Source organism: Anser anser, assembly GCF_964211835.1.
Source record: "Anser anser genome assembly, chromosome: 23".
In the NCBI taxonomy this organism is placed as follows: Eukaryota; Metazoa; Chordata; class Aves; order Anseriformes; family Anatidae; genus Anser; species Anser anser.
The window spans coordinates 2,038,882-2,060,541 of record NC_139744.1 but is presented as its reverse complement, the minus strand read 5'-3'; the positions used below and the strand labels follow the sequence as shown (position 1 = coordinate 2,060,541).

General features: G+C 62.5%; 3 protein-coding genes across 4 annotated transcripts; 2 read left to right on the top strand and 1 right to left on the bottom strand.

Moving 5' to 3' along the window:
- The first annotated feature begins 328 nt into the window (after positions 1-328).
- On the top strand, positions 329-6,253 carry NT5C3B (5'-nucleotidase, cytosolic IIIB). 2 transcript variants are annotated; one of them, XM_083809486.1, is made up of 9 exons: positions 329-367; positions 784-882; positions 1,462-1,531; positions 1,778-1,824; positions 2,211-2,296; positions 2,945-3,034; positions 4,188-4,350; positions 5,240-5,440; positions 5,698-6,253. In XM_083809486.1, the coding sequence occupies exons 3-9, from the start codon at positions 1,480-1,482 to the stop codon at positions 5,806-5,808; spliced, it is 750 nt and encodes a 249-aa protein (XP_083665612.1). In that variant the 5' UTR covers positions 329-367; positions 784-882; positions 1,462-1,479; the 3' UTR covers positions 5,809-6,253. The 2 variants fall into 2 exon arrangements, with proteins under 2 accessions (XP_083665612.1, XP_083665611.1); XM_083809485.1 differs by lacking the exon at positions 329-367 and adding an exon at positions 468-661.
- A 1,145-nt stretch (positions 6,254-7,398) lies between these two features.
- FKBP10 (FKBP prolyl isomerase 10) lies at positions 7,399-13,953 on the bottom strand. Its single transcript, XM_083809484.1, has 10 exons — positions 13,536-13,953; positions 11,706-11,851; positions 10,956-11,145; positions 10,670-10,815; positions 10,403-10,592; positions 10,006-10,151; positions 9,692-9,881; positions 9,376-9,518; positions 9,039-9,202; positions 7,399-8,773 (listed from the first exon to the last, which is right to left on the bottom strand). Exons 1-10 carry the CDS (start codon positions 13,727-13,729, stop codon positions 8,588-8,590), a joined length of 1,695 nt encoding a protein of 564 aa, XP_083665610.1. The 5' UTR covers positions 13,730-13,953; the 3' UTR covers positions 7,399-8,587.
- Positions 13,954-15,290: 1,337 nt separating this feature from the next.
- P3H4 (prolyl 3-hydroxylase family member 4 (inactive)) lies at positions 15,291-19,945 on the top strand. The gene is made up of 8 exons (XM_083809244.1): positions 15,291-15,859; positions 17,529-17,678; positions 17,972-18,143; positions 18,216-18,344; positions 18,449-18,594; positions 18,682-18,765; positions 18,897-19,038; positions 19,131-19,945. Exons 1-8 carry the CDS (start codon positions 15,374-15,376, stop codon positions 19,139-19,141), a joined length of 1,320 nt encoding a protein of 439 aa, XP_083665370.1. The 5' UTR covers positions 15,291-15,373; the 3' UTR covers positions 19,142-19,945.
- Positions 19,946-21,660: the final 1,715 nt, after the last annotated feature.

Sequence of the window (21,660 nt, the reverse complement as noted above, 5' to 3'; positions counted from 1 at the left end):
TTTTTTCTCCTCCTTTTTTTCTCCTCCTTTTTTTCTCCTCCTTTTTTTCTCTTTTTCTTTTTCCTTTTTTTCTCCTTTTTTTCTCCTTTTTTTTCTTTCTTTTTCTCCTTTCTTTTTTCTCCTTTTTTCTCCTTTCTTTTTTTCTCCTTTCTTTTTTTCTCCTTTTTTTCTCCTTTCTTTTTTTCTCCTTTTTCTCCTTTTTCTCCTTTCTTTTTCTCCTTTTTCTCCTTTTTCTTTTTCTTTTTCTCCTTTTTCTTTTTCTTTTTTTCTTTTCTTTTTCTTTTTCTTTTTTTCTTTTTTTCTTTTTAAGTTAGACGGTTCTGTGGCAATGCCGGGGTGGATGTAGCTGCTATCAGCCCCTTGCCACGTATTTTTATTTATTTACTTTTCACCTTTCTCTTTCTCTTTCGCCTTCCCGGCTCTGCAGCGTCTCGCAAACGAAACGCAGCAGCGAGCGGCGGGGGGGGGGTCGCGGGGCGGGGGCTGCGCTGCACCCGGAGGGGACGGGAGACCCCGGCCAGCCCCGGATACCCCTGAATACCCCCAAACACCCCCGAATACCCCCGGGCCCCCCCGGCCCCGGTCCCGCCTCCCGGCCCGGCTCCTCCCCGCGGCTGCGCGGCCCCGGCCCGGCCCCGGCGGTGCGGAGCGGGGCGGGATGGTGAGCGCGGGGCCGGGGGGTGCGGAGCGGGGTCCGCAGGGGCCGGGGAGCTGGGAGAGCAGGGCTGGGGGCACGCAGCCCCCGGGGTGTCACTGACCGGGGGGGGGGCTCTCTGCCTGCAGGTGCCTGAGCTGGAGAAGCCCACGGTCCGCATCCTGCGGCCGGAGCGCGTGCTGGGGGTAATCCGGTCCATCAAGGAGCAGGGGAGCAGCAAGCTGCAGGTACTGGGCCCCGGCGTCGCGGCTGCTGGCAGCGGGCCATGCGTCTCCGGCGTGCTCGGTGCTTGCTTTCATCTCCCCCCTCCCCAATTCTGCAGCCCCCCCAGGCCCGTCTGCCCCCAGCACCCACACGCACGCAGCACCAGCCGCGCGGTTTGCTGGAGCGGAGGGAAAAGCCCCAGACAAGCTGCGGGGGGGACACGCTGTGTTTGCAGGCTGCCCCTGGCCGGGCCCTTTGCTTCCCTGTTATGCAAGCTATAAATATTAGCCAATCCCCAGACCTCCCCCCCCCACCCACCCACGGCAGTCAGCGGGGAGGATTAAGCCTTTTGGTGCTGATAAGAGTGCCTGGGGTGCGGGAGGGGTGCTGCCTGGCTCAGCTGGGGGGGGACATCTGCTTCGAGCTGGCAGGGACGCTCAAGTTCCCATCCACGAGCTTCTCCCGTGCTCTGCTGCAGCTCTGTGCTCTCATGTGCCGACGCCGGATTTGCATCCTTGCAGCCGGCAGCATCCTTGGCCAGGCACCGCAAGGGCAGAATGAGCTGGGTCCCCTACAGCTTTTGGTCTTCTCTCACCCTCCAGGTCATCTCTGACTTCGACATGACGCTGAGCAGGTTCGGGTGCAACGGCAGGCGCTGCCCCACGTCGCACAGTGAGTTGAAGCCTTGCCGTCGGCTTTTCCTGCCCCTAATTCTGGGGGGGTTTCTGTGTCTGTATCCGCAGCAGGTGCTGCGGTCACAGCCCTCACCTCCAGGCAGCCCAGAAACCATCTCCTGGTCTTTCTGCTCCAGCTTTGCAGACGAGACTGCCAGATGCTCCTTTTCCTTCTCATACTTGCATCCTAAAACTTTGAGCCTTTCTGTTTCTGGGCTACAAAAATGGAATTTTATCTTTGCAGATATCCTCGACAACAGTCGTGTTATTAGTGAGGATGGCAAGAAGAAGGTAGGTGCTGTTTTGCGGGGCTCTTCGTCCCTATGGCCCATCATTTTGGGGTTATATTGGCCAATGGTAACAGAGGGGAAAGTAAAAAAGGGAAATTTAATTTGCATGCTCAGCTGTGGGCTTTTTTTGGTCTGATAAGAGCAGGAAGTGTGTCTGTGTACTCCTCTGTACCTGGAGTATTTGGGCCAAGAGGAGACGCAGCCAAGCTAGCGGCGGATTAACTCTTCCTTCAGAGATCCCCAAATTTGCTCCGATTGAAGTGGTTTGGGCTGTTTTTGTTGTGTGTTGTGTTGCTTTGGGGGAATTTAGAAGTGCTGCGTTTGCTGATTACGGTCTCTTTAGACTCAGTGTTCGCTCTGTGTTCTCACTTGGGTACAACGTTCCAGTTAAAGGATCTGCTGCACTATTACTACCCCATAGAAATTGATCCCAACCGGACCCTGGAAGAGAAACGTCCCCTGATGGTGGAGTGGTGAGTGCGTGCCCGTGGTCTGCTGGTTCCCTTGGGGAGCACTGGGGGAAACAGGAGAAAAAGGAAACTCCTGAGCCAAGGCCAGGCACGGAGGAACGTGCTGAGCCCTAGAAATGGTTCCCTTTGTTTGTAGGGTCCCCTTTAACATTTTTTGGGTGCGTGGCACACGCTCACCTGATTGTGCCTGTCACGCCCAGCTGGCAAATAATTTGAGTCACTGGATGAAAAGCAAAAGCTACAAGACCTTGGAGAGAGGGGGGCGCTTTCCTTGTCGTCCTTGCCTTCAGGCACGGGAGTGGTGATGCTGGATCCCTGGCACGGGTCTGATTTCCCTGCACACTGGTGCCTGATGTTGGTGCTGGCAGTTCCCTGGGTCTCACAGCACGTCCTTGGGCATCACAAAGTGCAAGGGACGTGAGGGCAGAGGATGCAGATGAGCAAGACCCACGTTTGTTGTTTCAGAGCAGAAAGCTGTAGATAAATAGGTGATTATCACCTCCTCCTGGCCCCTTGTCCCCGAGGACTACAGTGTGCAAGACTTGAACTTCCTATAGGCTTGGCAGCGATACCGGGAAGTTTCTAGCTAGTAATTTTCTGACTGCCTCGAGTTTGGCTGCCCAGGAAACTCACCTTGCTGCCTTTCCCTAGGTGGACCAGGGCCCACGACCTGCTGTCGCAGCAGAAGATCCAGAAGGGTGACATCGCCCAGATAGTCAGGGAATCGGACGTGATGCTGAGGTACGGGCTGGGGAGTCGGTGTGCTGCCTGGGGCCCTTCATCCCCTCCACGTAGTTCTCCCAGGGCCACGTCGCTGCTCGTGTTTTTGGAGAAGAATCCGGGGGAAGCTGAACTGATTTCTGACGGCTCGCTTCACCTGCTCGCTGCCGCTTTGATCTGCACGCCTCCTCCGAAGCGCAGCAGATGCAAATCTCCCTTCCTTCCTGGGGTTTAGCTTTGTGACAGCGAGCCAGAAGCCAGCACCGCCAGCTGCAGCCTGAGCTTTGCTCCCCGAGGCTGCGGGCTGCCCGGTTCCTGGACTGGCTCCTTCCTGCCCAGAGCCTCTTCCATCTCCTTTCATCTTGGCAAGGAGCACCCAGAGGAAGCTCCCTGAGCCTGGGCGGGCAGCTCCCCTCTTCCAGAAGAGATTTTCTCCCCACTCACTAGAACCGCTGAGCCTTATCCGGGCCCTTGACTCAGCATCAGGTTGCACCCAGATCATTAAAACATTGCACTAAAAGTTTTTGCTGAAGCCGGCCGTGGCGGTGATGTTCCTGAAAGTGGCGCAGGGGAACCCTGCTTTGAATGAGCTGCCGGTCTCGGAGGGGACGTGGCACCGTGTGTCCGGGTTTCCATGGGCCAAAGCTCCTTTTGTGCGTGGAAATCACGTTCTGGCAGACTGTGAGGCTGCTGCACGCTTGTCTGGTAGTCCCCGCAACCAGTCCAACCTGCCACGCATCTCTAACGGGTGATTTCGGAGCGAGCTGGTGGCACCCGCGCTGGTGGGCACGTGCCTGAGCTTGCTGTGCTGGGTGGCCCCAGGTGAGGGGCTGGGTGCTCTCAGGGGGCTCTGGGTGCTCTCAGGGGGCTCTGGGGGCTCTCAGGGGGTGCTGAGTGAATGGCTCACGTGCCGCACCTTGCTCCGTACCTCCCCACAGGGTTGTTTTGTCGACGTGGGGTCTGCTGGCTCTGCTGCGCACCCTCGGTGTGCACAGTGGGCACCACAAGGCCCCAGAGCAGTGTGTTTTTTGCAGAGCAGGCACAGGCTTTTCTTTTTGGGGAGTCCCAGGCAGAAACGTGAGCCTTGGAGCTGAGAGCGTTCGCAGCCCACGATGCGCAGAGCATTGCTGGGAGGGAGTAACGTAATACCCTGTCATGGACACTTCTCTTCCAGGGACGGATTCAATGAATTGTTTGATCAGCTGTACAAGCACAACGTCCCCATATTCATCTTCTCTGCTGGCATCGGCGACGTCCTCGAAGAGATTATCCGGCAGGCCAACGTCTTCTACTCCAACGTCAACGTGGTGTCCAACTACATGGACTTCGATGACAGCGTGAGTTCGTGCAGCGAGCCTGCCGGGGGGAGGTTTGTGAGGCTGGAACGGAGGGCTGTGATATATTGAACAGAAATGCTGCTAGGGTAAAAGCTGCCCATTATGAAGTGTTGGATCCCTCTAGGTAGGACTGGCCCTTTTCGGGGCCATGGGAACACCGTAAGGGCTTTGGGATGCCTTGCTACCTGCTGCCACCACAGGTAGCACAGGAGCAGCTGAGCATCAGTGCTCAGGATCTCGTAGGTTCCTCATCTTCCAAACTCACTTTTGGAGGCTGAAGGTGAACTCTGTGTCTGTTGGGTATGCTCCGGGCTGGATGCTGGTCCGGCGCTGCACGCTCAGTGCGTGGTCAGCGTGGAGTTAACGGACCGCAGAGGTCTTCCCTGATCTGAAAGCCAGATGTCCTTTAAAGCAGCTTGGAAGGCTTTGTTGATGCGCGAAAGCCTGAAAAGTCCCAGTTCGCATTAGAAAACGACCCGCTGTGCACAATGAAGCCCTCTGTTCCCACGGGTGGTGTGCTGGGGCAGGCGGCCTCAGGGGGAGCCTGGGACAGCGGAACAGCCCTGCCTCCTTCCAGGGCCACGCTCTGCCCTGGGGCTCCTCTGATTTTGGCTTTCTTTGGCCCCTGAATGGCACCAGGGCAGCACAGAGCCCAGTCCAAGATCTCCAGGATCCTTCGGGTTCTCACCACATGGGATGGGCTCGTCCTGCAAAATGGGGCCCTTGGGGACTCCCTCCCTGTGTTTCGTGCATCCTTGGGCACGTCTCAGAGATGAGAGCTGTCATTCTGCGAGCATCCCCACCTTATCCCCCTCCCAGCAGGGGGACCGCAGCTGCAGCACGGCGATGGGATTGCTTTGGGATCAGCGTGTCTGTCCTGTTTGCACAGGGAGTCCTCAAGTGCTTCAAGGGACCTCTCATCCACACCTACAACAAGAACAACAGCGTCCTGCAGGGGACGGAGTATTTCCAGCAGCTGAGCGGCAGGACGAGCATCATCCTGCTGGGGGACTCCATGGGGGATCTGACGATGGCAGACGGGGTTCCCAGCGTGGAGAACATCCTCAAGATCGGCTTTCTCAATGACAAGGTGGGTGTGAGAAGCAGCCCTCTTGCTGCCGGAGCGTGAGGGATGCTGGATTTGTGTCGGCTCCCACGGAGCGTGCAAGGGAGCTGTGGAGCTCCTGGTGCACTTTGGGCATTTTTTGGGGTGGTTTTTGACCCCTCCTTTCTGTAGCACCAAGAAATGCAAGGGCTGCGGGTGCAGCATCTTCGTTCTCAGCTGTTCACAGTCTTCTTTCTCTGTGGTCCTCTCCTCTTGTCCCTTCCCTGGTGGCTGCACTGCAGGTGGAAGAGCAGAGGGGGAAGTACCTGGATGCCTACGACATCGTTCTGGAGAGCGACGAGACGCTGGATGTGGTCAACGGGATCCTCCGCTACATCCTTCTGGAGACATGAGCTGGGAAGCCAGCGTCCCAGCCCCGGCCAGGGGAACAAACGGGCGTCCTTCCACGGGCAAAGCCGGGCTGGGTTTTCTGGTACCTGCCTGAATCCATCCTGGTGCCTGGGGCAGGCTCCCTGCCCCGGCTGTTGTGTGTCGTGTCCATCCCGAACCTCACCGGCTGTCCTCCTGGAACTGGAGGGCTGAGATGCGGGAAGCAAGGAGCCTGCTCCTTGTGCCCCGTCTGTGCCTCGGCTCTGCTGCTTCCCTCTCAGACTTCGTCCCAGCTCTGGGGGCCACACAAACCATTTGTGTTCAGGGGAGAGACATCCTGCGCTCAGCTTCAGCGGCTGAGTGCAGAAACGGAGGTGGTTTGCTGTTGGTTGAGGACAGGCCCGTTTTAGATTGACGCTGTTCGGTTTTAACTGCGCGCCCGTCTAAGAAAACAAATTTCTCTCCTGATGTCCTGTTTTCTGTGGCTTTGAGGTGCCCAGGCTGAGCTCCGGGCACCTCTGGGCGTTGCCAAGCAGTGCTCCCGCTGCCGAAAATCCACAGGTCCCTGCGTGTCTTAGCCTCTGCTCCCTCTGCTCCTGCATAGGTGCAGGACCCGTTGCCCACCAGGGCTTTGGGGTGGGAAGGGAAGGGAAGGGAAGGGAAGGGAAGGGAAGGGAAGGGAAGGGAAGGGAAGGGAAGGGAAGGGAAGGGAAGGGAAGGATCTGCAGCCTCTGAGGAGGTGGGTGCTGGGGACCGCAAGTGCTGGAGAAGGGATGGCATCTCCCAGGGCAGGTCTGCTTGCTGTAGGGGGAGCAGATCCATTGGGTTCCCCATTAGCCACAGCACTGAGTGGAAGCGTGTTACAGCTTTTGCTGTAAAAAAAAAACAACCTTTTCCAGTCGTTCCTGCTGTTCCCTGGAGCTCGTCTGGCATTGCTTCGGAAAACAAGAAGTGAGTTTGTCTGATGAGCATCGGGCTGGCAGGGTTTGGGCAAGCGCTGCGGTGTGGCTGGGGCTGGGAGTGGTGTGTTTGGAGCCCGTGGGTGGGATCGGGAAGGAGCGGCCAGCTGCGGCGTGTAGGGTTTTGAGGAGCATTTTAGGTAACGGTGATTCCATCTGAAACTGCTGGGCTGGTTCTGGGCTCTTGGAGCAGCAGTAGAAAGAAGCCCTCTTATTTTTGTGGAACCTCTGATGATGTTAATGAAGAGGAAAACTCTGACAGCCCTGATTGCGAGCGGCAAATTGAGACCCTGCTGTGGGAAACTGCTCTCACCCCACCCTGGTGCCTGCTGTGCCGACGGCAGGGACCTGCACCTTGCGGTGCGAGCTGCGGTAAGGCTGCTTGGGGAATATTAGGGTCCAGCCCCGGTCCGCAGCCTGTCCCCTGCAGCATGTGAGTGGTGGCACCTTCTGGCTTGCGAGCTCCGGGTTCAGCTCTCGGCTCGCTCGCTGCCCTCCGTGTCGTGGGCTGAGAACATCTACCTGGTGAACAGCGCAGGCTCCCTTCGCTTAGAGGAAATAAAAGACCCAGGTGAGCTCTCCTTGCACCATTGCCCGGCCAAACGTGAATGTTTCATTGCAAAGTAACCTGACGCAGAGGGAAGCTTTCTGGAAACCAGTTGAAATTGTTTATTTGGTGCCACGTAGAAGTCATCGTTAGAGGGGCTCACTCTGACCCTTTGCACAGTTTCTGTTCTCGCATTTTTTTAATCTCTCTCCGCAAGGTCACGCTGTGCAAAAGCTCTCGGAGCCGGCGGGAAGGTGATGGGGACGTGCTGGGACAGACCTGAGAGCGCCGTTAAATTAGCTGCATTTAGGCATCGAAATCAAATCGGGCTGATTTTTCCCGATCCCTGCTGGCCGTGGCCGCGGGGTGGGGAGGATGAGGAGGCTGAGGACCAGCCTGCTGCTCCCTGAGGGCCGGGGCAGGAGAGGATTCCCTGTTCTCCAGGCTGGCAGCGGTTCATCTGCTCCCAGCTGTCCCAAGGGGCCCAGACACCGAAGCAGGGGATGCCCGTGAGGCATCAGGGTTTTATCCTGGGAACCTGAGCCGCCTCCAGCCTGTGTCCCAGGGGAAGCAGAGGCTGGGCCAGCAGCAGGGACCAGCAGGGAAGGCCCCTCTTTATTTCTCTTCTCCTTTAAAGATTTTTATACGTGTGTATTTAACAAAAACAAACAAAACCCACAAAAAAAAAAAACCACAACCCTAAACTACAGCAATACTGCCGAGGAGATGGAGGGGAAGCTCCCCCCTTCCCTGCGCGGGCCCAGAGGCATCGCAGGAGGTGCAGTCGCTGGCCAAGGACAAGGGAGCGGAGCTCAGGGACAGCCCGGGGAGGGGGTGCCACTGCCCCGACCCCCCCGCGGGGCACCAAGAGCAGAGGGGTCGAAGCAAGGCTCGGGGCAGAGCCGACAGCAGAGGGGACATGGGGCAAGGCTTGAGGGAACGGCCCTGGCGTGGCTTGGTCCAGCCTGAGGGCAGGAGATGTTTGCTGGAGCTGCGTGGGGGGGGGACACGGGGCAGGGTGGGGAAATGCAGGCACTGCCCCCCCAGGGGGGCACCGAGATGCCCAAGACTGTGGGTGCTTCCCACCTTCTGGTCTGGGCGCGTTACCTGGGGGCTGGTGAGTTTTCCTGTCCGTGAGGAACACATCAAAACCCCCTCAAATAATGGGGGGCACATTGTTTTTTTTTTTTTTCCCCTTGCAAGGGGCAGGGGCAGGTTCCCAGCTGGCTTCCTGGGGAGCCCGGCCGTGGCACGGCAAAGGGCAGTCCTGTCCCCGGGGGGAGCGGGGGCTGCACCTCACAGCTCCTCGTGGATCTTCTCCTGGTCCTCGTCCGACTTCAGCTTCAGCTCCTCGGCCGTGATCTTCCCGTCCTGGTTGCGGTCCTGGTTCTTGAACATGTCAGCGATGACTTTCTCGGGGTCGGAGCTGGGCATGAGGCGCCCCTTCCCTTCTGCCACTTGGGTCAGGATGAAGGTGGAGAACTGCAGGGGGGGAGAAGGGACGGGATGCTGCTCTGCTCCGGGCAGCAGCAGGGACAAGAGAAGGGGCTGCCCTCGCTGCCCCAGCCCTGCTGCACCCCGTTTCCAGCAGCGATGCTCCAGGCCTGGGCATTTTTCCTGCCCGGCCCTTTGTGCTCCCAGGTGCTTGGGATCAGCAGCATCCTTTGGGTGCTGCCCCCATGGGTGGGCTCCCCGTGCCCCCCCCATGTCCTCCCGCACCCCACAAGCCCCCGTGAGGTTTGGGCACCTCATCGGCGGGGATCTGCCCGTCCTTGTTGAGGTCCATCTGCTCGTAGAGGTTCTCCGGCGGGTCCCCGTGCCAGATGAAGAGGTAGCCTTCGGGAACCCCCTCCTCCATGGAGATCAGCTCCACCTCGAAGCGGAGCACGGCGCTGCCTGGCACCCCCCGGGCTGGAAAACAAGCGAGGGCTCTCGCACCTGATGGGCAGCTCAGAAAACCTCCGGCCCCCGACGGGCGAAAGCCTTCCAGCCTCCAGCAAGGAAAACGGAGGTGAGGGAGACCCAGAGGGTTTCGGAAACCCTTGGTTTGCTTTGCTGACGTGGCTGTGGTGCCGTTCCCCTACCTCCGCTCTCCCCGTGGCCCAGGTGCGGGGGGATGATGAGCACCCGCCTCTCCCCGGCGCACATGTCGAGGAGGCCGCTGTTGAGACCCTCGATCACCTTGTTGGCCCCCAGAGTCACCTCCTGGGGGCTCCCGTAGTCGTGGCTGCAGGGGGCACAGAGAAGAACCAAGCGGCTGAGAAACCCCCTTGGATCCAGCGGGGGGGTCCTGCCGCGCACCGAAATCCTGCACCTTCCCTCCCGTGCCCCGAAATCCTGCGCCCCCCCCCCACACCCTGCTGCCCCGTGGCCGCGCAGCCGACGTCCCGGTGCACGCACGAGGAGAAGAGCTTGGTGCCGTCCAGCAGGGAGCAGTTGTAGTGGTAGCGGACGAAGTCCCTGTTGCGGGTGGTGACGTTGCAGCCCTCGGGCCGGTACACGGTCTCAATCTCCACCGGGTCGGCCGGGTTGTGGAAGTCAATGACGTGGACGTCGAAGATGAGCACGGCTGAGCCGGGGATTTTGTCCCCTGGAAGAGGAGCAGCGAGATCTCAGCTGGGTGAGCACGGAGCTGGGAAAAACCTTCCCTGCTTTCCTTCCACCGGGCTGGCGCGACCCAGCGATGCCGCGGGTCCGCGCCGCGCGCCCCTCACCTGCTCCGTTCTCGCCGTAGGCCAGGTGGGGGGGGATGACCACCCGCCTCCTCTCCCCCATGCAGACCCCTTGCAGGCCCTGGTCCATGCCGGGGATGATGTAGCCCTTCCCGATGTAGGTGTTGTAGGTGTGATTGCGGGAGTAGCTGCAGGGACAGAAGCCCACGGCGCTGTCGGGTGAGGGAACCGGCCCGAGCACCCAGCACGTGGCCCTGCTCCCACCAAACCTCGCTCCATTTGGTAATGACTTTTTTTTTTTTTAAATCCTTTTCCATACTCATTACCACCCTCTCCTCCCAGCTTCCCCGGGATTTTCCAGCTTCTCCTTGCTGCTGGATGTGGGGTGGGAAGGGACCAAGCGTGCATGGGGGCATCACCCTGCTTCCTCGCCCCGTACCTGGAGTCGAAGAGCGTCCCGTCCATCAGCGTGCCGTTGTAGTGGTAGCGCACAAAGTCCCCGGTCACGGCCCTGCGCTTGCAGGACTCCGGCACCTCCAGGTGCTCCAGGAAGACGCCGTCCTTGGGGTTGTGGAAGTCCACCAGCAGCACGCTGAACACCAGCGAGGCTTGCGGTGGGATCACGGTCCCTGGGGAGGGGGCACGGGTCAGCCTGGATGGGGGTCCCGCTCCCCGAGCAGGCTCAATGGGGTGATGCCTGGCTTACCATAGCCCTTCTCCCCGTAGGCCAGGAACGGGGGGATGATGATGCTTCTCTTCTCCCCGGCACACATGCCCAGCAGCCCCTGGTCCATGCCCTTGATCAGCCACCCGGTGCCCACGTAGGTGTCGTAGGTGCTGTCCTTGCTGTAGCTGATGAGGGGGAATGAGGAGAACGGCTTTGGGGCCACGCCAGCCCCCCCAGCCTGAAAGGGGGGCTCCCAAGTCCTGCCCCAGGCCAGCATCCCCCGGTCCCCACCGTTCCCCGTGCCCCCAGTGCCGGCACCCCGTACCTGGAGTCGAAGGGGGTGCCATCGAGCAGCGTGCCGTTGTAGTGGTACCGCACGAAGTCCGAGTTCTCCACCGTGCGGTTGCAGTGCTCGGGTTTGGACAGGGTGGTGATCTGCAGCTTGTCGTTCTTGTTCCAGATGTCCAGCATGACCACGTCGAAATACAAGGTGGCGTCTGGGGGGATCAGCCCCGCTAAAGGGGCGGCAGCGAGGGCAGAGAGAGGGTTAGGGGAGAGCAAGGCAAGGGTGGCCGCCCTGCTGCACGCAAACGCAGAGCTCTGAAGCACATGTGGCATCTTCCCTCCCACCTCCACCGAGCAGGACAAGGGAGGACCTTTGTCCCCTAATGCCTGTTGTCCCTGAGCTCCTGGAGGGTGCTGGTGGATGGGGACCCAACCTGCCTGGTGCAGCTCTGAGCTCAAACCCTTCCAGTGGCTTCCATGGAGACATTTTTGCATGGGGGAAGGCAATTGCTGGGCTTTTGGGGGTGCCCTAAATGCTGCTGTGGGGTTTTCTTTGCAGGGAAGCCAGGTGTTAGCCCCGTGTCCACCCTGGAAAGCAGCACGGTGCATGCACAGAGACCATCCTTCCCTGCAAAGCCCTGCCCAGGCACCACTCATGCTCACCTTTTAGCGTCCCAGCAATGGCTCCATCCTTCCCCAGCGCCTGCCGGGTGGGTGCCAATTCTCCATCCCCCCCCTCACAACGCGAGCTTTGCAGGTTTGCCCCCTCCGTCCCCCCGCAGCCCCTTACCCACGCCGATGCTGCCGTAGCCCAGGTGGGGGGGCACGATGAGGTGACGCCGCTCGTTCACGCACATGCCCTGCAGCCCCCGGTCCATGCCGGTGATCAGCCGCCCGACGCCCACCACGCCGGCCACCGTGGCCCCTCGGTCGTAGCTGGGGGCGAAGGGACAGACCCGTCAGCACCGTGCGCTGAAGGGCAGACTGTAACCCACGGGGCTGAGCAGCTCCCTCCGCCTCGCCCTGAGCACCCACGCTGAATTTGTAGCTTTGCAAATGTGCTTTTTTAGCCAAAAACGTGCCCAAATCTCCTACCCCACGGCAATGATGATGGCGGGCTGTGCGGTGCCCCTGCTAAGCCTGGGCTCTCTCCCAGGTCTGCAATTCACGGTAAGGAAGCATCCCCCAGCCCCTGTCTCAGGGCACCAGGCTCGAGGTTCCCCCACGTCTCGCTGGGATCGGGGCCCCCCCAACCCCATCCAGGTCCCCAGGTGCAGACAGAGCCCACGCCCCGACCCCGCAGCAAGCACGGAGCTCCCAGGGATCAATCCTGCCCTGCCCGCGGTGCAGCGGCCTCCCTCGACACCCACCGGGGCTCTGGCCTGCACCCTCGGAGGTGGGGGAGTGCAGGATCAGGCCCTGCGGGTGCAGAGGAGGCAGGAAATGACTTTATTTGGGGCTGAACACGTAAATATCCTCGCAAATTTCGCACGGCAATCTGGCCTGGAGGTCTGCGAGCTGCCGGGCTTGCTGTTGCTTCCCTGTAATTTTGCGTGTGCCACGTTTGCAGCGAGGAGGAAAGAAGAAGTCCCAGGCCTCGTTTTTAAACTGCAAATTTGTTTTTATTTTTTTTTTAAATCTCAAAACACAGGCTCCGGGAAGCAGCTGGGGGCCCGTTCAGATAAAGGGAAACCCTTCATCCCGTTTCATGTGCAGTGAATGCTTCTCCTGGAAGCACGCTGCAGTCCTCAGGACAAAGAATTATTTTAGCAGCAGAATTCCCCAGGCTCCCATCGCGTTTGGGGCTTGCAGCAGCAGGAGTGGCAGCGCGTGGCTGATTTACTTTCTCTCCCATTCACGCTTGCAAGAAAATCGAGACACGCTGAGCCAGGAGCAGAATCCCTCTGCTTTTCAGGGGTCTGAAGAATGCCCAGCTGGAAAGTTTTTGTTCCCGAGCTGAGCTGGGGCTGAGCTCCAGCACAGCCCCCTTTGGTCCTGTGCTTTTGCCCTGTGCCTGATCCTACCCCTCCTCGCCTTGGTGCAGATCAGGAACTGCACCATCATAAACCCTGGTTTATAACCAGCGTGAGCAGAGCAGGATCGGTGCACAGGCCGAGGAAAACTACGACCAGCAAGAACCGAAGCCTGTTAGGTAACGAAGGGATTTCGCCGCTGCCACGTCTCAAAGTGCTTCAGGTATTTTCTCTGCCTGTGCAGTACATGCAAGCACACGCCTGGAGTGCAAAGCATCTCAGTTAGGGCCTGATCCTGCCCCTGCCTGAGATGGGCTTGCACCCGGAGGCTGCAGGCTCAGAAACGGGGCTGGGCTGGGGGCTGCAGCCCCGGCCGGGCTGTGCCGTCCTGGGCAGCTCCCTTGTGGCCACCCGGGTCTCAGCCCCACCACAGGCACCCCCAAAATCCCCCCTTGGGGTCAAAGCTGCGGGGCACCGAGCAATGCAGGCACGGGGCTGACGGGAACAAGCATCCCCTGGCCCTTGGGGCTGCAGTGGGGTGACACGCAGGGGGGCTGGGGGCAGCATGCAGGATTCCCCACCGCGTGGGGCGGCCGGGGAGCCCCGGCTGGGGCCGCATGCAGCTGGTAAAGAACCAAGGGCAATACCTGGAGTCAAACTTTTTGCCATCTTTAAAGGTCCCATTGTAGTGGTAGCGAATGAAATCCCCCATCTGGACTTCCCGCAGGCAGATTTTGGGGATATAGTATCTGTCTATCACCACGTCTTCCAGGGGGCCGGGGTCGCCCAGCCCCAGGACCCCCAGGAGGCTCAGGAGGAGGACGAGGCTGCCCAAGGCCATGGCGCTGGGAGGCTGCGGCCGGTGGAAAGGCTCAGCGGAGGGGAAGGCGCAGAGGTGGGGCCTCCCCGGCCCCTCTCCCGCGCCGATGCGAGCTCAGCCCGGCCCAGCTGCATTTCTGTACACGTGTAACGGGGCCCAGCCGTGCTGCCCTCCACCAGCCTCCCCACTGCACCGCCGGGGCAATTCCCCGAGCCGGCGGCAGTGGGGCAGGCGGAAAAAGTCACAGCAGCAAAGCTCCACGTCAGGACTTCCCCCCCTCACCCCCCCATCTTTTTTTTTTTTTTTTTTTTTCCCTAGGCAGTTCTTTCTGCAAAGGAAAAAGCTGAAGAGACCTATTTGGAAGCAAGTTTGTGCAGCTGGAGGTCCCATCCCAGCAGCCGCTCCGGGTCCTAGTGCTGCCTGCGCTCCTCCCAGCACCCGCGGCTCAGGACGCTGCTCCTCAGCCCCCAGCACTTAGGAATAGTAAATACAAGGAACTAACGGTTTTAATAACACCTACTGCTCTTCAGTCTGCCACTGACAGATCTTTTACTGAATGGCAATGATTAAAAATGTGAAACTGTCCCTGTAGCAGACTTTCACAGATAGGAGTGGCATCGAGAGCTCGTACACGTGTTGCCCCACATCCCTCCTGTCCCCAAAAACTGCTGGCAAAAGTCGGGCGCCGTGGTAAGGGCCCTCTGCAAGCCCCAGGTAGGAAATATGACAAGCTCTGGATCTGAACCAAATCCCAGCCTCTCGGAGGCACGGTGGTGCTGCTGCTGAGAGCAGGGGCTCAAAGAAAGCAGCATCAGCTGCCCAGAGCCCAGACCTAGGGTGCTCTGTGAGTCCCTGAGGGTCCGTGCTTGGGCCAAGCCACCTTGGCATGGCTTGGGGGGACTCGGGGCTCTCCCCACGGCACAGCAGGGTCAGGGTCTGACTCTGGGGTGTGTGAGCGCTTACTCAGGGGGCTGGCATCCCAACGGGCTGGCATCCCAGCCGGCGTGCTGGCGAGCTGCTCGTTTGCAGGGAGGTGCTGGGCACTGCTAACGGCCTCTGCCCCACAGCCAAGAATCTCAGCAGCTCCCTGGCTCCTGCCCTGCGCCGCCACAGCTCTCAGAGCCACTGTCCAGCGGCAGCGACGCTCTGGGCTTGGGCTGGGGCCAGCGTGGCCGTGCCGAGGCCTGGCACGGCTCAGCCCCGGGGTCTGGCACGGTGCAGGGCGAGCGGCCGCCAGCTCGCCACTAGCCAGCAGCGAAACAAGAACCGGGCACGGCGTGGCCGGGGAGGGAAAAAGCTGCGCACAAACAGCCCCGAGCGCACCCCGGAGCCTTCCCAGGAGCTGCAACCCCCAGCTCACCCCGGCACCCCCCGCTCCGGGCGCATCCCCGGGGAGGCGCAGCAGAGGGCGCAGCAGAGGGCGCATCCCCCCCCGCCCCCCCGCCCCCCATCCAGCACCTCCCCGACCCCTCGCTCCTCCTTGCGCGCAGCGCGCAGCCCCCCGCGGGCCTTGCGCCAGCCGCGCAGAGCCGCACTAAGACCCTGCGCGCCCGGCGGGGGCGCACCGCCCCTTCCTTCCCTTCCCCTTTCCCCTTCCCCGCCCGCCCGCCCCTTGCGCGGGGCGCTGCGCGGCGCTGCGCGGGCAATTGCGCGGCGGCTGCGGGGATGGGCGGCGCGGCGCTGGCGCTGCCGCTGCTGCTGCTGCTGGCGGCGGTGGCGGAGGAGCCTTGCGCGGCGCAGTACGAGGAGTACAGCGTGCGCGGCTTTCCCGCAGCCGCGCTGGAGCCCCTGCAGCGCGCATACGCCCGGGCGCTGGCGCAATACGCGGGCGCGCACTGGGCGGAGAGCGCCCGGGAGCTGGAGGCCAGCCTGCGCCTCCACCGCCTGCTGCGCGACAGCGAAGCGCACTGCCACCGCCGCTGCGCGGCCGAGGGGGGCCCCGCCGAGGACCCCCCCGCCGAGGGGGACCCCGCGGAGCGGGAGTGGGAGCGGGAGCTGCAGCTCTTCGGGAGGCTGCTGCGCCGCGCCGGCTGCCTGCGCGCCTGCAAGCGCGGCCTCCCCGTCTTCCAGCTGCGCTACCCCCCCGCGCAGACGCTGCGCGATTTTCAGCGCCGCCTGCCCTACCAGTACCTGCACTACGCGCTCTTCAAGGTGAGGCGGCGCGGCGGCCCGCGGGGGGCGCAAATGCCGCGCAACGGGGAGCGCAGGGGGCGTGCGGGGAGCCGGGGGCTGCCCTGATTTGGGGGGGGGGGAGTGGGCGTCCTGCAGCGCTCTGGTCCTGCCCTCACCTCCTTCCCCCCCCCCATCCTGCACAGCCCCCTCCTCTGCCTCTCATCCTGCAGCTCTGTCCCACACCCCAGCCCTGCACCCCCCCCAGTTTGCGCCCCTCATCCTGCGCCTCCCCGTGGACACCCCCATCCTGCATCGCCCCATCCCGCATCTCCACTCTGCACCCCCCCCCCCAAATCCCGCTCCCGTCCATCCTGCATCCCGCTGCGCTCCCCATCCTGCAGCCCCCACCCCGTACCCCCCGCCTGGCATCCCCCCTCCCCGGGCTCCTCCATCCTGCCCCTGCGCTGTGGCACGTCAGCGGCATCTGGGACGCATCAGGCAGGATGTGAGGGGGTGTGCCTGCATCTGGGGGCCCTCGTGGCTGCCCCCCCTCCACAGCCTTGCATGGCCCTGGTCCCCTCCTCTCGCAGCCCCTTCTGGGGGTTTCTTGGGGGCTCCCCATGTCCCCCATCCTGCTGTGGGTACGAGCATCCCCCAGCACAGCTCTTCGTGGGTGCCCCTGGCCCACATGGAGAGGTTTTCCTGGGAGATACGGAATTTCTCCAGGTCAGCAGTGCCTACGTTCTGCCTCTGGCATTGCTGCTGTACACAGACTTCCCCAAGGCCCCCCAGCGGGGCAGAGCATTGCCTGGGGAGGGGGACAGAGGAGCCGCCCCAGCTGGTGGAGCATGGCCCGAGCTGGCGGATCCAGCAGTGCTGACCACTGCAGGACGCGTGTCGGGATGCTCCATCGGGGAGAGGCGCTTGCCCAGGCTCACGGTGCACACGTGGAGGGGTCGGTTTGAGGTGTCCTCCCTTGCCAGAGCTGTGCTGGCAGGGGACGCTCTCCCTCCCCAGATGCCACGAGTGTGCTGGGCCCCCGCTGCGCCGCAGGCTGGGCTGGCTGCTGGTGCAGAGGCTGCTTTAGTCCTCGGCGCTGCTGCCCCCCTCACCTGGCAGTGACGAGGGGACAGCCTGGCCTAGATACTTAATGTGTTTTCCTCTCGGTTGCTCTGGCTAAAATCCATGTAATGGATGCTTCGTCCAACCCCCCCAATCTCAATTCCCCGAAATTGCAACCTGAGAGCTCAGAAAAGCAGCAGAAGCGTGGGGGCAGCTCGCTGGGCTGGCGGCAGTGCTGGAGAAGAGGGGACACGTGGGACAAACCCGAGCCACGTGGATCGCTGCCGCTGGGACACGGGGGTCCCCAAGGGGCAGAGCCGTCCCTGCTCCCACCATGGACACGGGGAGAGAGGCTGACACGTCTCAATACAAGCGGTTGCATCAGCTGGATTTATCTGCCTTGTCTGTGGTCCTGCATCCTGTCCAGCCACTGCTGCCAGGGGACGATTGGGCTTGGGGCTGGCACCGTGGGCGCTGGGCTATCCCCTGCTGAGGAGCAGCCTTCTGCCCTGGGCCACTTCCCTGTGCTGCCCTGGGGCTCTGGCTGGGCTGTGGTGCTGGGTGCCGAGCCCCCGCAGCTGCAGCATCGCCCCGGCTGCCCCCGCCAGCCCGTCCCCCATGCCCCCGCTCTTCCTCTTCTCCCCAGTCCAACAAGATCGAGAAGGCGGTGTCCGCTGCTCACACCTTCCTGCAGAAGAACCCCAAGCACGAGATGACCTTGAAGTACCTGAACTATTACAGGACGATGGTGGATGTGGACGAGTACCTCGTCGACCTGGAGGCTCAGCCCTATGAGGTGAGGGGGGGACGGGGCTGGGGTGGGACAGGGACACCCCGTGGGGACAGGAGCTCGGTGCGTGCCTGGCTGGCGAAGCCCATCCTGCTGAACACAGAGGCATCGAGCCCAGCTGAGCCCTGGCTTGCCAACCTTCCTGCCCCAAAAAAGCATCTCTGTGGGGCCGGTGCCTGGGATGAAGCTGTGCCCGGGGGAGCAAGGCAGGTCTGGTGTCTGCGCCACCCGGCGTGGGGCTGGGCACCGTGCTCAGCGCTCGGCGAGGAGATGAGCGGAGCCCTCTCGGTCCCCTGCAGCCGATTTTCGTGCGGTCGGTGAAGCTGTACAACAACGGGGATTTCCGGAGCAGCGCAGCCGACATGGAGCAGGCGCTGGCCGAGTACTACAAGGCGTACGAGGACTGCCTGGCCGGCTGCGAGGGTGCCTACGAGCTGCAGGAGTTCAAGGACTTCTACCCCGCCATCGCAGGTGGGTGGGTGGGCAGGCGGTGGGGCTGGGGGGCCGGTTTGGGGCACAACACCCTCTGACACCTCTCCCCAGATCACTTTGTGAGCGTGCTGCAGTGCAAGGTGGACTGCGAGACCGAGCTGACCCCCAACGTGGGCGGCTACTTCGTGGAGAAGTTCGTGGCCACCATGTACCACTACCTGCAGTTCGCCTACTACAAGCGTGAGTGCCAGCCGGGAGCTGGGGGGGCTGCGCCCCTGGGTGTGCTGGTGTCACCCCCCCCCGTGTCACCCTTCCCCATGTCATGCCGCCGCTGCTCCCCGCAGTGAACGACGTGCGGGACGCGGTGCGCAGCGTCTCCAGCTACATGCTCTTCGACCCGGACGATGCGGTGATGCAGCAGAACTTGGTCTACTACCGCTTCCACCGCGAGCGCTGGCACCTGCAGGAGGAGGACTTCGAGCCCCGGCCGGTGAGAGCCCCCCCCCCAGGCCCCCACCCTGTGGTTCGGGCATTTTGGGGGGGCTGACGTGGCCCCTGCTCCACCCCCCGTGCCCAGGAAGCCGTGCGCTACTACAACCGGACAGCCGCCCAGAAGAAGATGCTGGACTTCGCCAGGCAGTACCTGCAGGCTGATGATGAGGTAGGTGACGGCCCTGGCTTGGGGCACTTTTGGGTGCTTTTGGGTCCTTCCTTGGGGGTCTGACCCCAGAAGGGGCCGTAGTAGGCGCACATTTGTCCACGCTGCTTCCTCCTCCCCGTCCCGTGCTGCAGATGGAGGTGGACGACGGCGAGGAGCCGGACCCGCGGGACCTGCCCTCGGACGGCGAGTTTGAAGGCGAAGGCGACTACGAGGAAGGCTTCTTCGCGGAGTGGTGGCAGGAGCCCAAGACCAAGGGGGACAAAGCTGACGAAGGTTCCTGATGCCGTGGCCGGGGGAATCGTGCCTTGGGGTGTGGGGTGGCCGCTGCCTGCCCCCTGGTGCCACCGAGCCCTCCTTGTTTGCAGAGAGCCTCTGATGAGCCAGGCGAAGGGGACCCCGGCCCTGACGGAGCTGGACGGTGGTGGCCCAGCGATGCCATCCTGGGGACGCCGGGCTTCAGGCTCCTGCCAGCTGCTGCACAGAAACTCAGGCTCACCGGGAAGGGCTGATCCTGCCCGGTGCCCACCGCAGGGCTGCCTCTGCCTCCTGGACATCCGCTGCCCCGAGTCCCAGCGGTGGAGTGGTGGCACCTCCGCACCACCGTGCCTGGCAGGGTGCCCCCCTGAGCCACCCGTCCCCGATGTCCCCAGGAGCCCTGGTGCCAGCAGTCCCCCACAGCACTGGGGTTTGCCGTCCCCACTTGGCTCCTCCCCAGGAGCTGTGGATGGGTGCCGGGACCCAACCCTTGTGCTGTCACGAGGCGTTCAGTGGGTTTCCCTGCGCTGGGTGCGACGCACGTCGGTCCTGGGCATCCTCGGAGCTCAGCCGGGGCTCCTGCCCTGGGGCTTCCAGCATCCCACCAGCAGCTCGCAGAGCCCTGGACCCCCTCAGAGCCCATGGCCCGGTGCTGCAGCGGGGGTCCTGGTGCTGCAGCGGGGGTCCTGGGGCTGCAGAAGGGATCCCGGTGCTGCAGCATCCCCGTGCCAGCGCGTGGCTGCAGCCTGGAGGGGCTGCATCGCCCGTGCCCCGCGTGTGCCTTGAACTCTCACCACGCCAGCCCTCCGTAGCCTTAAGCTCCATTAATTTAATACTTCCCGTCTTGCACAGTTGCTTTTTTTTTTTTTTTAATTATTATTTTACTGGTGCTGAACTTTTAATAAAATCCGGACCGGTCTTTTGACAGCTGCCTCTGCCTTGGGGCTCCCTGGAGCTGGGGTGTGCCTGTGGTAGGAGAGGCCCCACAGCAGGCAGGGGTTCCGGGTGCCCCAGCAAAGCAGGGAAGACCCCAAAAAAGGGCAGGGGGATGCCTGGGGGGGGCTGGGACCCCCTGAATTGTGCCAGGTGTGGCTGGAGGCACCGTGCATCACCCCAGTAGCACGTGCAGCATCTGGTGGTCGGCTGGGGAGGGGGCTGCACGCATCACCCCAATACCGGTCCTTGGGGTTCGTCGCCCTGCTGCTTGTCTGAGGCACGCGATGAGCACCCCCTGATGCTGGTCCTGAGCGGCAGGGCAGGATGGCCCCGTTCTGGGCTGCATCGCTGCCGACAAGCCCGTGCCCGCCCTGGGCACGGGGCGTCCAGGGGCAGGCAGCGTGCGGCCGCCTCGCTCCTCCCTGCTGAGCCGGGCGCGTTTCTGCTCCCCTTGGAAGTTGGCTGCGAGGACTGAAACCGAGAGGCTGAATCATAGCGTTGGCCCCGGGGGAGGGAAGGGAAGGGAAGGGAAAGGAGCGAAGGGGGCGGCGGGGAAGCTGCCAGCACCCCACCCTGCCACCGAGCTCCCCTTGCACCAGGGCGTCCCCAGCTCTGCCCACCCTGCGCCGGGCTGGGGGGGGGGGGGGCGCGGTGCTGAGCCCCCAGAGCTGCGGGGAAGGCTTTGGGGGCGCAGGAGGCAGCGGGCGGGCAGAGCTAAGGGGAAGGCAGCGCCGGTGGTAGGAGCGGCTGCATGGCACCCATGCGCCGGGCAGGGCCCTGGTTGTCCCCCGGGAGGAGCAGGGTTTGTCACGGATGGGTCACGGCCACCCAGCGGGGTGCGGCCGCCGGGAAGCGCCCGGCTCAGCGCTGGCGTCGTGTCCCCGGGGGGGGCAAAGGCTGCTTTATCTCCCCGGCACGCCGGGCGAGGGCGGCGCAGGGCCCGGGGGCCTCCACCCTGCTGCGACGCACGCCCGGGCAGGGCGTCCCCTCGCCAGCCCCGGGGACACGGCGCCTTGCACCCACTTCTCCGCCAGCAGCGGGCGAAACCCATTGCGGCCCCAAATCGGGGTCCCCGTGGTCCTTTCCTGCTCCAACCCGCAGCAGGAGCGGCCCTCAGGGGTGGAAAGGGGGGCACAGGTTGGAAATGCGGAGCCGCAGCACCGAGCAGGATGGCTCTGGGAGCGCGGTGTCGTGGCCTCCGTGTCCCATGGCATGCGGGGACGGCAGCGCTGGGCTGGTGGGGACGTGCCGGGGTACAGCACCACGCTGGGCTTCCCTGTGGCCCCTCACCTTGACCAAGAAGGAATTTGGTCAGGATTTTTTGCCCCTTGTCCCAGCTGGGCTGTTCCATGCCACCGTGCCGTGCCGTGCCGCCCTCTGTGCCCCTCTCCTCCTCGTGCCGGCAGCGCTCTCGCCGTGCTCTGGCTCCCCAAGACAAACCAAAGAAAAACCAAAGAAAAAGAAAAACCAAAGGAAACCAAATCCCGTTTTCTTGCAGGATTTTTTTTGTCCCTCGCCTCCATCCGGGAACCCCGATTTCCCACCTCAGCCTGTACCCGCGGCCAGCTGCAGCCGAGGGTCGCCCGGGGGCTGGTAGCGGGGGGCGCAGGGTGTATCCCCAAACCTCAACAGACCCCAAACCCCGAGGGGGGCTGCATCCTGGGGACCCCCCAACCGTGGGCTGGGCCGTGCCCCGGTGCCGGC